This window comes from Epinephelus lanceolatus, chromosome 1 (genome assembly GCF_041903045.1).
Source record: "Epinephelus lanceolatus isolate andai-2023 chromosome 1, ASM4190304v1, whole genome shotgun sequence".
NCBI classification, from domain to species: Eukaryota; Metazoa; Chordata; class Actinopteri; order Perciformes; family Serranidae; genus Epinephelus; species Epinephelus lanceolatus.
Window position 1 is genome coordinate 3,015,001 of NC_135734.1, and position 14,080 is coordinate 3,029,080.

Here is a 14,080-nt window from a genome sequence, read left to right on the forward strand (position 1 = left end):
TTCCGATGACCCTCAAATTAGATAGTCAAGAGCGAGACCTCTAATTTCGCAAGGAGGCGAGTGTTGTCTGCCGTTAGGCTTTTGGTGCACTCTTCCAATTCTAACATTCATGTCCTATTACTGCATATTGCTAACTCGGCTTTACTGCATGTCACTAACTCAGCTTCCTCTCTGGAGCCTTTGTGTTCCACTGTCTGGCAGGTTAACTTGTATCGCAGCTGTGCCTGGATCGTGGTTGTGCTGCTGCCATGGTCCTGCCTGATGCCTCCTGCTGCTGCTGTTATTATTAGTCATACCTCTACTGTTATTATACACATATGATTATTGTCACATACATATACTATCATATATTAATATATACTTACAACATATTGTACCACAATAGCTGTAATTATTATTATAATATTATTACTTAAATTAATGTTGCTGTAAGCTATTATCATTACTGTCTGTCCTGCATACCTCTCTCTCTCTCTCTCTCTCTCTCTCTCTCTCTCTCTACCTCTGTCTCTCTTTATGTATCATTTTGTCATATGGATTATTGTATTGATGGATACCATTTTTTCCCCTGTTAAAGGGGTTCTTTGGGGAGTTTTTTCTTATCCGCTGTGAGGGTCCAAAGGACAGAGGGATGTTGTACGCTGTAAGGCCCTCTGAGGCAAATTGCGATTTGTGATATTGGGCTTTATAAATAAAATTGATTGATTGATTGATTCTGTCACTGTAGCCAGCCAGCCATGTTCCATGTCCTGAATGCGCTGCCCGTGAGAATCAGTTGTTTTCCTGATGTTTTCCAGAGAGGACAAGATTGAGCTGAATGCCGTGCTTTGAGCTTCGTATATCAATGTGGAAAGTGTCGCGCTTAGCTCCGTGATAAGGGCAGAGCAGAGTCTCTCCAGATCTGCGGGCAGTTTAGAGCTGGGGTCAGTGCTTTCCTCCGACATGGTGGCGCCCTTTTCCACAGCCGCGTGGTCGGCAGTAGCAGTTGTTGGTTTCTTCCGTAGTTCGTAAGCCATTTGTTTCAAAAAGTTAAAGTTCAACAGTCTTTGGATGTTAAACAACACCAGGTATTAAGTAAAACACGGCTCTTGTGCAAATAACTGATGATAAGTATTGAGAAAGCATGGGAGCCACCTGTTGAGCTTGTGTTCCCTCACATGCTAAACTGGAATTCCCTTGTCAGCTCGTCATCGTCTCATTTTTGTCATGGAAATAAGGTCATTGACAAAAATATTTTCCTCATACTTTTCGTCAAATAAAAAACACTGCAATATATTTTTTTAATGTGAGAGTCTGAAAGATTAACAACCAAAACCAGGAATTGGTGTTGATGCCTGCCTCAAAGCATTCTTGGAAAATATTTGAAACATGTAAGAGTGATAACCTTCAAACAAAGCAACAAATTACTAACCATGCTAGTTTGTATTAGTGTGCTAAAATATTGCCATGTGTTAGAGAATTTGAATAAAGATTAAAATGCTGTGTTGTTCAGACATGGTTTGCCCTGAGACAGAGTAGTGAGACGCATCATTCCCCCAACATTTGTCAAACTCTGATCCTATTTGACAACTACTGTAGCTCTGAGCCTGATAGACTTTCTTTCTTCTGGTACATGTTGTTGATCAGGTGTGATGACAAGGCATTCAAGAAGCTGATGTCTAAGTATGGGAGCTGGAGGAGTGAGGAGAGCTGCAGCGCTGTGGTGGAGCTCCTGGAGAGGGTGACCAAGTTGCATAAGCAGCTGGAGCTGAAGGAGAGCCAGGTGGAGATAGACATGGACCAGGTACAAACCACCACAACTACAGTATCCTCTGCCCTGGTCTGCTAGATCCATTTATATCCAACTGGTCTCTCTAGACAATGGTCTGCCTTGCTCAGTCATTTTGTGGCTGCGTGTATGGTGTTAAACTCAGTAAGAGAGGACTGGTGAAGGTTGTTATGAAAGAAGAGCGCTTCAAAGGAAAACCACAGTTAGTGGCCTGATCCTGCAGCTTCCACTTAACCAAACCACTACCAGCAGCACCACAGCTTCCCTGCGAGTGTGGGTTTGGGGGGGCAGTTGCAGCTGTTTCTCACTGGAGTTGGCCACAGAAACACTCCCCTTGTCCCGCATGACAAGAATACCGTCAAGTAGTATTCTCACAGCACAGGAAGACAGGCAGGAGGGGAACAGTGACTCAATGTGTTCTCAGAACGTCTCAGCACTCAAAAGTTCAAGCTAAACAAAGTCATGACTGTGAGGCTCTGTATATGTGCAGGATGTGGAGGGTTAGACCTTTGTCCTGCAATACGCCATGACGTAAAGGCGCACTACAGGGATTTCCAACTTTTTGGCAGACAAACCTGCAGTACATTATAGGCTGAAAACTCACTCCAACCCTCAACATTTGACAGACATTGATGCTGGGCATATTTATATTGTATTAGGATTTAAGCAGACCTACAGGGCAATTATGTTACATTTTCTAGACTGGCATATCCAGCAGCTCTTGTAGGATTGTCAAATTATGTACAGCCTAAGGAGATATCTTGTGTTTCTGCATAAAACTGACAATATTCAATATATTTTGGCAACAAATACCATGAAAACACAAACAGATGATGAAGTTACATAGTGTTGGTCTTTTCATGGGATTTTGAAAAGGCAAATAATAAATAATATAATAATAAAAGACAATAAGGAAAAGGCTGAATAATTCAGGCTTATCCGTTAGAATGTATTTTTCTGTTTAGGAATGTATGTCAAATATTTTTATATGGATAAATAGGATACAACATAGCAGTGATTCAACTTGTAGCTTGGCCATGAAGTAATTGCATAAACTGTTCAAATTGGAGTTGAAACAATGAGTAAAATAATCCATCCACATAAATCTGATCTGCAACAACTCTGATAATTAATTGCTATAGTCATTTTCTTAAGCAAAATGCCAATAACTGACAGGTATCATCTTAGAAATGTTAATATTTGAAGGTTTATTTCTATAATTGACCTGACTATTTAGAGGTTTTAGACCATTGGTCAGAAAAAAACAGTCAAATGGAGGTGTCCACTTTGATTTTGTGAAATTGTGATGGGCATTTTTGTTCTGTTTCTGCAATTTCAGGGAGCAAATGAATAAAGGAACACTTCATCCACAAATGACACATGCATGTTCACTAAAAACCTTAGTATTCAAACTTTGAAGAGAGCAAAGATAGGTTTCACTTCAGTTCAGTTTTAAATAGTAAGGTTTAAGCTAAAGCCTTGTTTCCACCAAACACTTTAGGTGAGGTACCTTTGGAACCAGAAGTAACCCTTCAGACATGGAACATAGGCCCTAGGTCTATTTAGCGTTTCCCCAACAACAAGTACTCTTAAATGTGAGTGGGGTTGTTGTCCTTCACTGCTCTGTTCAGCACTCATCATCGGTGACACAGAGGAAGGCCTACACCTCCTTTATCGTCCACAGAATGGGGCTGCACGCTAACATTTTTAGAACAAAATAGAACAGGCTGCAGTGAGAGTCTCTCTCGATGGGATATTTAGTGCACAGGAATGACACTCTTTTCAGAGTCAGTCAGAGTCAGAAAACTTTATTTATCCCACAGTGGGGCAATTCTGTTTACAGTTCACAACAACATGTATCACAACAAACACACATAACACATTCCCAACAACAAGATTACAATAAAAGAAAATTACATTCAGATTACATTCAGGCTGTCAGTGGCATTGGCTCTACATTCATAGTTGTTTGCTGTTCAGCAATGTAATAGCTGAAGGAAAAAAGGAGTTTGAGTATCTGTTTGTTTTCCTCAGAGGGGCATAATAGCGCCACCCTGAGGGCATTAACACAAAATTCTGAGAAAGGATGTGGTCAGGATGTCCAATAATGCTTTTTGCTTTCCTGACCACCTGCTTCTTCCACAACGAGGCCAAGTCACTCAACTGGAATCCCATAATCTTGGAGCAGATCTTCACGATTCTGTGCAAACTATTTTTTATCTCTCAGAGGCAACCCATTAAACCAACATATAAAAGAGAATGTTAAAAGACTTTCAATAAAAGAATGATAAAAGACACACAAAATATTCCTAGAAACAAGTTCAACCTCCACAACAAGTGGATCCTCTGCTGCCCCCTCTTGACAGGAGACTCAGTGTTACAGGAGATATTGAGTTGGGAGTCAAAGACTGTACTTAAATACTTGTATGACTCCACTATCTGGACTTCCTGGCCCTGTATAGTGCTTCCCCTTGGTTCTGGCCTGTTCCTCCTGAAGTCAACGATCATTTCTTTAGTCTTTGAGGCATTCAGGTCGAGATAGTTCTCCTCACACCACTGTATAAAGGTAGGTGAGGCACAGCCATGATCTGACTGTGAACCATGCAAAAGTGTGAATAGTAGGGATGTAACGATATGGAAAATTTGATATCTCGATTATAGTGACCAAATTATCACGGTAAATGATAATATTGCGATATTTTTTAAGCGCTGTAAAATGTCCAAAAAATAGATACATTGAAATAACTTCACTAAATCTTGTAACTTCCTTATCATACTAAAATGTTAACAGCCAAAATCTTATATTAAAATGAAACTTTCACATTAAAGGGGCGAGGGATTGGCACAGCAACAGAAAATTTTATTTTAAATTAACAAAATATGTAAACACATTACAGGAGCAAAGCTTATTTCTCTGGTGCATTTTAACAGTCAGCAAAATATGTAAACAATTTATATATTAATTATTTATTTATTAGCACAAGAGGAAAAATATATATAAAACAAAACAATGCAAGAGTAGAACAAAAGATATACAATATATAGAATAGATATCACAAATGTGCAGGAGAAACCAAAAAAACCCTAAGGGCAATGGTCATCACTACACAGAATAATTAATACATTAGAAGTGTGCAGGTGAGTGAAAGGAGTGCCTGTATGAGAAAAGGATTGCATGTTCTCGTGTGTGTGTGTGTGTGTGTTAGGTCAAGACTGTGAGCAGTGAATTTAATTAACCTTATAAAACCGAGAGCCCCCATTAAAGCTCTTAGTTAAAGGTTAACACGGCAGCGTTTTATGTTATTTCCTTGAGCTTATGTCGAGAAAGCATAACTGGCCGTCTATATCGATTCTACCTCGCCATACAATAACCATAATCACAGTGATTCAATCATAGTTGATCTCAATTAGCATTATGTTACGTCAGTTTATATTCTGTCGGCTCCGCTCAGTGTTTTCAGCTCCGTTTCGTTTTGAAACACTTAGCAACATAGCTGCTAATATGGCTATTAGCTACTCAGCTAGTATTAGCTCCTAAGTGTCTTAAACGAAAACGGAAAACCTAGTCGCCGTTTAGGATGACAGATACGGCTCAAATGTCCCGTATACGTCCAGAGTTACACATTATGACAATCTTAGTAAAACCGAAGTCCCTCACACAATAACTGACGTTTGCATAGCATAACTTGCATTGGCTGTAAAGCTGTGGATGATGGTCATGGAGAGGAGCCAGCAGATTTGTAGTATTGCTACCCTTCGCAGCAACTTTCTTTCTGCATGTTCTGCACACAGGATAGTTGTCCTCCACCAGCTGTCCCTCAGCATTCTTCAGAAACCCAAAGTACCCCCAGACCTCAGATTTTGTGCGTTTAGTTGGGGGGAAAATGTACTGAGTGCCGCTATCACCACCTTCCGACATGTTTTCATTCTTTGTGTTTACACATGCTACACATTCACGCAGCGCCTGCATCGCGAGACTTGAATGAGGCTGTTATTACATATCCTGATAATCCACCGCGATAATGCAATTAATTTAAACATAAATGGTAATTCTTACCGTGTAAAAATTAACAGAGATTTACTGTAATATCGATAATCGTTACATCCCTACACTGCAGGCAAACCCAGAGGCATCCACTGGACATCTCCTTTCAACCAGCCACACCAACATGCAGGCTAAAACTGACACCACCCCCACAGCATCTATTCTTGTGAATGAGGAACCATTAAACCTGTGGAAGATGGGGCGTCGGTAGCGTAGTGGATAGTGCCGGCGCCCCATGTACAGAGGCGATGCCTCGCTGCAGCGGTCGCAGGTTTGACTCCGGCTTGCCAGTCCTTCCAGAAAAATGCGGAGTTTTTTTGTGATTGTTGCGGGCAAAAATCCTTGATTATGTGGCACGTTTTCTTAAAAAATGCGATGGAATATGCGGGATATTTATGCAATTTCATGCGATGAAATTGCGGGGAACTTGCAAAAATTGCGGGAACTTGTAAAAATTGCGGGAACTTGCAAAAACTGCGGTTTGATGAAAAAGAGGAAAAAAGTGATTCCCCCAACACCCTGTTCTCACTAGGCTACTACCTTAATGTAAAGAGTCATTTCTAATTACTTCCTATGATAAGCAAGCATACTACATCACAGAAAGTGCAGGGAATATTTAAGTTCTCATCTTGTTTTATTTCAGACCTTAATAAACACATGGCTCAAACTTACAAAACATTGCTGAGTCAAACAAGTTCTGTAGCAAGAATATGCTACAACTTATGTAAAAATAAATAAATAAAATATATATTATGTCATGAAGGCTATGGACAGAGATCCGTTTTTGCGCACCCACTGGTTGACTTTTGAAAGGAGTCAGGGACAGAGACCTGCCACGCGGTCTTTGGCACTGCAGTGGGATTTACCTCTGGTGTTACGCGCTCTGGGAGAACCTCCCTTCGAGCCTCTGTCACAAATCTCTCTCAAACTACTGTCATTAAAGACAGCACTTAGCCCTGACTTCGTAAGAGAGTGAGTGATTTATGTGCGCTTTCAGTCTCCCCGTCTTGTCTCGTTAGCAGAGATGACAGGAGCGCAGCTACTCTGAGGCTGAATCCCACATTCATGCCTAAAATCATAACCAGCTCTTTTAAATCGAGAGTTATTTCACTGGAAGGTTTCTTCCCTCCTCCCCACAGGAGGAGAAGAAACATCACACCGACTCTGCCTAGTGCGCGCTCTGTCTCATTATGTGACGCGCACAGCAAGCCTCAGACAGACACAACAGTTGTTTGTACATTACAGAGAGCGTTCACAAGGAAAACCCCTCTTGCAACGAAAATGCGAGGATTATGAAATCATGCAAACCCCGCATATTTTGCGCATTTTACGCGGAAATCGGCGATTTATGCGGTGAAAGTGCGGCGTCTTTGAAAAAATGCGGCCCCCGCATGAGTATGCGGACTTTGGCTGATTATGCGTTGAATTATGCAATCGCATAATCGCGTTTTTCTGGAGGGACTGGCTTGCAACCATTTCTGTATGTCACCCCCCTGCTCTCTCTCTCTCATTCCGTTTCTATACATTAAAGGCAAAAAATATCTTAAAAAAAAAAAAGTCTGTGGAAGATTTCACCTACCTGGGCAGTCCCATCAGTAGACAGTGGGACCAAAAAAGACATCAAAACAAGGCTTAGAAAGGCTCAGGATGCCCTCTCTAAACTCCGTTCCACTTGGAGATCAAAACAATACGGCCTTCAAACCAAGCTGCTCTTGTATAACAGCGAAATAATGTCTGTTCTGCTGTACGGTTTAAAGAGTTGGCAAGTGGTCAAAACAGTCATGAGGGGAGCAGAAGCCTTTCACAATGCATACCTCAGACGAATATGAAAGATTGTCCGGCCAAAAAAATCTCCAACCTTCAGCTGTACAAGAAAACAGGTAGCCAGAGCATCACAAAGGAAATTACACATAGGCATTTGAGATGGCTAGGTTATGTGCTGAGAATGGAACAGGGTGAGATCACGAGAGTCGCCTTAAGGTGGACACCACCAGGAAAAAGAAAACCTAGAAGGCCCAAACCAGCTGGAGCAGAACTGTGACACTGGAGCTGGAGAAGATCAACTTGTCATGGGGAGAGGTGCAACATGCTGTCAAGGATCGAATGCAATGGAAAGACCTCATTGAAGCCTTATGTCCTATTGGGAATGAGGAGGTGTAAAGTAAGGAATGAGCTAAGAAAGGCTAAACGACATTCAAGGCTCTCTGGGTTGTTCAAACCATGATGTCATATAAATCATTCAAAGCTATTAGGGTCACATGACACTACCAAGCACTGCATCAAAAATGACTTTGCTTGCAGGCCCATTGCGTATCAATGTATTGAATTGAAAACTGGTATCAGGTGTTTGAGACAGGTCAGTCTCACTTTAAAGAGGCAACAGATAGGATTTGTGTTGTTTTTTTTTTTTTTTACTATACTACTAAATAAATGAGTAAAGAGACCGAGCAACAATTAGCAGATTTATCTGAAGAAAAAACAAATAGTAATGCAAATAATTATACCAGAATGCACAGTACCAGTACAAACAACTCACAGTAAATGATACCAATATATACAGTATCAGTACAAACAACAGTAGACATGTAAGGGATAATGTATAGTGAGCCGGTGACTGTTGAAAAATAACTCCCGACAGGGGAATGGAACCCCGACGCACAGCGCTTAGAGCTTAGAACATGGCTTACTACTAAAACATTCAAATGTTACAACTGGCATCAATAGGCCTATTATTAAATTGCTGGCAGAGTGTATTGACAGAGGAGAGGCGTTCACCAGACAAACGGGAGCGGAGGAGAGGATTTTACTCCACTTTTCCCGGTCGGAGATGCTGGGTGCCCAGCTGCGAAGGCTGCTCTCACGTTTATGGCCAGTGACCGACATGATCTCCCTGCTCTCCAGGCCAGCTTGGGAGAGCTGTGTGGACTAATGTTAACTGATTTTGATATGGCGTCCATAGCAACGGAGCAACAGAGCAGCGGTGATACCTCAAGAAATAAACACAGCAGAATTTTGTTGATTGACCAATCAGAATCAAGTATTTAAGAGTGCCATGTTCTAAGTCGGGGTTCCATTCCCCTGTCGGGAGTTATTTTTCAACAGTCACCGGCTCACTATACATTATCCAGCTTAGAACATGGCTTACTACTAAAACATTAAGTGATATGACACAAAATAATGATTAAAGCACGTTTTATTGATTCAAAATTCGCAAAAAGAAATGTGTCTGTGCTCTGTATCCCTGGCAACGGCAGCCTAATGATAATTAATATTGAATTCACCCTTCGCTAAGGCCCGCCCCCCTTAGTTACTGTTGCTAAGTCCGACAAACTTTCGGTTTCGGAGCTAGACTGGCATGGCGCACCCACTGTCGCTAACTGCACTCCCTGGAGAAATACTCTCAAATTTCTACAATATGTATTTGAAGGATATATTCACGATATCAGACTGACACAGCAACGGAATCAAGGTAACACAATGTGTGCAGATGAACAGTGTTTAGCTTCACCCCTCTGCCGCTCCCAGCACCCAGACTGGCAGCTGTCAGGGGCCTGCGGAAGAAGTGAAACAACATTCATCTGCGCACAATGCGTTGACACACAGCTGGTTGAATATGAGCAAAGTTTCCCTGCTTCCCTTCACTTGTTCCTGTACAGCAGGGTCGGTCTTTTTTTCACTGTTATAATCTTTAAAAAGCAAAAGCAGCATGTGTATACATTCAGTACGTAGCCTACGTTTCCGTTTCCACTCCGATCCTATTTGGCCTGTGTGGACTAAGAGAAGAGAAGAGAACAGAAGGAAGGGAGGGGGGTATCACTGTCCGTGGGCTGAGGTAGAATGGCAACGACGATTTCAGCTGACCAACACTTGCTACCCGGTCCCTGTTTGCAGCGATTTGCAATGCTGGCCAGCTAGGAATTAACTAGCAGCCAGTACAGTACAGTCCTCTCTCGTCTAGCTAACATTTAGCTGTGCTACTTACTGATCCATTAGAAAGAAAGCTAGCTGGACGTCGGTTTTGAAGCCTCTTTGGTCACGGAGCTCCCTCCATCTCTTGAACGCCTGACTGAGGTTTACTCTTGTTTTTCCTCTTCTTTTATCACTCTCCTTTTTGCTCTTCTTTGTCTCCTCAGACAGAGGAGCTCGTTTTCTTTTGCTAGGCCGCTTTTCACTTGTTTCCAAACTTTGTCAGTCTGCCATTGTGCTCATGACTCAACTGTCTCATGCCCAACTCCTCATAAGCATAGACATATATACATAGACGCCGCATTGTCTGCCGCTGCCTATTGGAGCCGACGTCCTCGCCGGCCGCCATCTTGGATGGGTCTCGCTTCGCCTCCACAGTGCATTCACTTCTATTGAGGAAGGAGCTGTATGCACAAGTAAAATAGAGTAACTCACTGAATTTTCAACTGATTTTCACGCGGTTTGGTTTGTTACAAACGGCACACATGTAGTTATGAAACAGGATGCTTTCGTACATTAAAAATGCGGGATTTCATGCTTTAATACTTTCTGCAGATAGCAACAGCATGTTATTTAGATCACAACACAGTTCTTTTATTCACCTCAACCCCAGAGAGGGATATATATATATATATATATATATATATATACAGTATTTATATACTGTATAAACATACTGTATAAACACCATATACACGATACAAACACAGTATAGCATATTATGTATAGCATAATATGTAGATCTGAGGTTTGCTCAAACTGTCAGCTCCTTTAAATCAGGGCTAAAAACACTATTGTTTACTGAAGCGTACTCTTTGATTAAATACTTACCTGCTGTATTCTGCTGCCCGTACTTTTTGACTACACACTGCTGATTTATGCCTTTTATTATTTTACTTCTTTTCTTATCCTGACGGTTCAATGTATTGAGCCTGTTTTTATTTTATGTTACTGTATTTTATTATTATCACTATCATTCTCAATTTCTATTTCCCTTTTCAATCGACTGTTTTTATTGTTTTAAATTGTGTCTTGTTGCTTTTAATGTCTCTGTAAAGCACTTTGAATTACCTTGTGTTGAATTGTGCTATACAAATAAACTTGCCTTGCCTTGCCTTGCCTAGCACACCTTTGTGCACATATTCACTTTTCCACCAGCTGTGCTGCAAATATCCCCTGCTGCTCATCCTTCTGTATCTTTTTTCAAATTATCTTGACCACAGTCCCATTTTCATAGTTATAATACCAATACCAAAATTAATTTCAGTGTTTATGTAAATACTGAAAATGTTTTTTACTACTTTTGAGGGATCACAGCAGTCAGTGAAATAAGAATAACTTTACTAATCCCTGAAAAGAAAATTTCAAAGAAGTCTGTAAGATCATCTATTTAACAAAGAATTATTAAGTCTGATGGCTGTGGGTATAAAAGAGAGTGGGTGTGTGTGAGAAATAAACTCAATCAACAATAGAGCTTTTTCTTTATTAAAATATATTAATAAATTTATTAATATGCTATACTATGTTTTGTATTGTGTATATTGTGTTTATACAGTGTATATATGTGTGTGTATATCTATATCTATAGCCTATAGGCTATATATATATATATATATATATATATATATATATATCCATCCCACTCTGGGGTTGAGGTGAATAAAATAACTGTGTTGTGACCTAAATAACATGCTGTTGCTATCTGCAGAAAGTATTAAAGCATGAAATCCCGCATTTTTAATGTACGAAAGCATCCTGTATCATAACTATATGTGTGCCGTTTGTAACAAACCAAACCGCGTGAAAATCAGTTGAAAATTCAGCGAGTTATTCTATTTTACTTGTGCATACAGCTCCTTCCTCAATAGAAGTGAATGCACTGTGGAGGCGAAGCGAGACCCATCCAAGATGGCGGCCGGCGAGGACGCGCTCAGGCAGTCGATGCGGCGTCTATGTACATATGTCTATGCTCATAAGGACCAGCTCCAGTCCCTGATTGGCTGACCGACCAGTTTCGCAATACGTGACGCGTTTCCTGCCGTAAAGCAGATTTTTTCCGCAAAATTTCGGCAACAGTGGCAGAAGCTTGTTACAAAGATTGCAAGATTGTAAAGATTTACAAAGTAACCTATTTAAACACTGATAGTCTGATTTTACTGTGGCCACTACCCTGTGCAACCCACATTATTTTCTTTCTTTCTTTTTTTTTTGTATTTTTTGCCTTTAATGGACAGGACAGTTAAAGAATAAACCCTAAAACCATTTTTTCCAGCTGATAATCATTGTTTCTGGTCTTATAGTAGTGTTACTGACTGATCCTGCTCAAAATCTTGACAGTTTAGTGCAAACTGTTGAAAATCTACATTTTATTTTAAAAATGTGCTATGGAGTGCCCTCTACAGCTTGAAACCTGGGTACTACATTTGAATTTACATTACATTACATTGGAGGTGAATGATTCTTTTTCGGGGCGAATGATGTCACTAACCGTCCACGCTAAAGCCTGCCCTCCTCCCTTTACTCCTCCTCCCCTTACTATAAAACCATTCTGTCCGCAATTATCAAACTGATAGCGAGTAGGTTGGATCAGAGCAGAGAGAGTAGTAGAGCAGAGAGAATAGCTAGTAGTTTGTCGAATTGTATTGTTAGCTTAGTGTAGGTTTACAGTTAGTAGTGTGTTTATAGTATTTAGGTTAGTTGGTCAAGGAAAGGCGCCGAGGCTCGGGAGTATATGTGCGGGGCGGCGAGGGAGGGACGTGGAGGGCCGCTGCGCAGTGAGAGAGAGCCGAGCCTCGGGGGCATATATATGCGGGGCCGCGAGGGAGGGAGGGGTGGATGGATGGATGCGGTGGGCTGCTGCGCGGTGAGCCCAGGCTCCCAGAGAGGGAGAAATAGAACCAAGTAGGATAAAATAAGTCAAAGTGTGGAGAAGGGGACTGGCTGAGCTTCTGCCCGTGTGACACAGTTAGGGGGGGTTTTCCAAGCCACCATCGGCACAATGAAAATAAGTCTAAGTGTGGAGGAGAGGGACCGGGTAAAGAGGCCGACCTCCAGGGAAGCCCTCTCTCCTCTCCCCCGCAGCGAGGGACAATCTTCACTCCGCCCCCTTCCTCAGCCACTCGCCTTTTATTTGTGACAGTTTAATTTGCACTACTGTATTTTATTTGCACTATTTATACTACAGGTTTTTTATTGCACTTTTTATGATTACCTCCTGGGCTAGTGCAACCTTAAGGAGCTTTTATTCTTTTAGCCTTACCTGTTATGATAAAGTTGATGTATTTATTTCATCCAGTAGTCCTAATTGCACTATTATGCTATTCAAATCTGCACCGTGCATAATACATGGTTGTCTACTGTATGTCTTGTTAGTATATGTTGGTTGTAACTGCTGTGCAGCTATGTCACACTGTGTGCCCAAAGCAAATTTCCTGCTTGGGACAGTAACATTTATCTTATCTTATCATTCTCGTGAACGTGATATCTCAAAAATAGCTTGAGGGAATTTCCTTAAACGTAGCACAAACTTTCACTTGGACTCAGTAATGAACTGATTAGATTTTGGTGGTCATATGTCAAAGGTCAAGTCTATGTAACCTCATCTATCTCATTCTTGTTAACATGAAATTTCAAGAATACCATGATGGAAGTCTTTCAGATTTGGCACAGATGTCCACTTGGACTCAGCAATGAACTGATTGGATTTCAGTAGTCAAAGGTCAAAGTCATTGGGACCTTGCATGTGTCTCATTCTCGTCAACACGATATCTCAAGAACAGCTTGAGGGAATTTCTTTAAAGATAGCACAAATAGTCACTTGGACTCAATGATGAACTGATTAGATTTTGGTGGTCATATGTCAAAGGTCAAGTCTGCATGACCTCATCTATCTCATTCTTGTGATAGATGTGATAGACGCAAAATTTCAAGAATACTGCGGCACAGATGTCTAACCTGGAAATCCAGATGCCCCGCCCCTGGCAAATTCTAATTTGCACTGCACAGGAATCTGGCCCCGATGAGCAGAGCCCGCTGAATCGCCTATCGGACTAATCAGATCAGTCTATCTGACAGAGGCGGGCTCTGGGCAGGCGTAACATGATGAGGACAACGCTGCGCCGTAGGAGTCGAAAAGTAAACAGCCAAGATGGCAGCTGCCGAAGGACTGCGTCCATTCAGTTTAGCTTTGGAAGAAACGCTAAGCCAACTACACTTATCTTTTTCCTTGAGAGAGGAACAGAAGACTGCCCTGGAAGCCTTCGTTTCCAGGAAGGACGTTTTTGCTGTTTTGCCGAAGGGAT

General features: G+C 41.4%; 1 protein-coding gene across 1 annotated transcript in view; it reads left to right on the forward strand.

The window, feature by feature from the left end:
* Nucleotides 1–14,080, forward strand: part of efcc1 (EF-hand and coiled-coil domain containing 1) — a 75,693-nt gene that overhangs the window by 53,636 nt on the left and 7,977 nt on the right. The window contains exon 5 of the mRNA XM_033633910.2: nt 1,627–1,783. Within this exon, the coding sequence (XP_033489801.1) occupies nt 1,627–1,783 (157 nt within the window). The remainder of the gene's footprint in view (nt 1–1,626; nt 1,784–14,080) is intronic.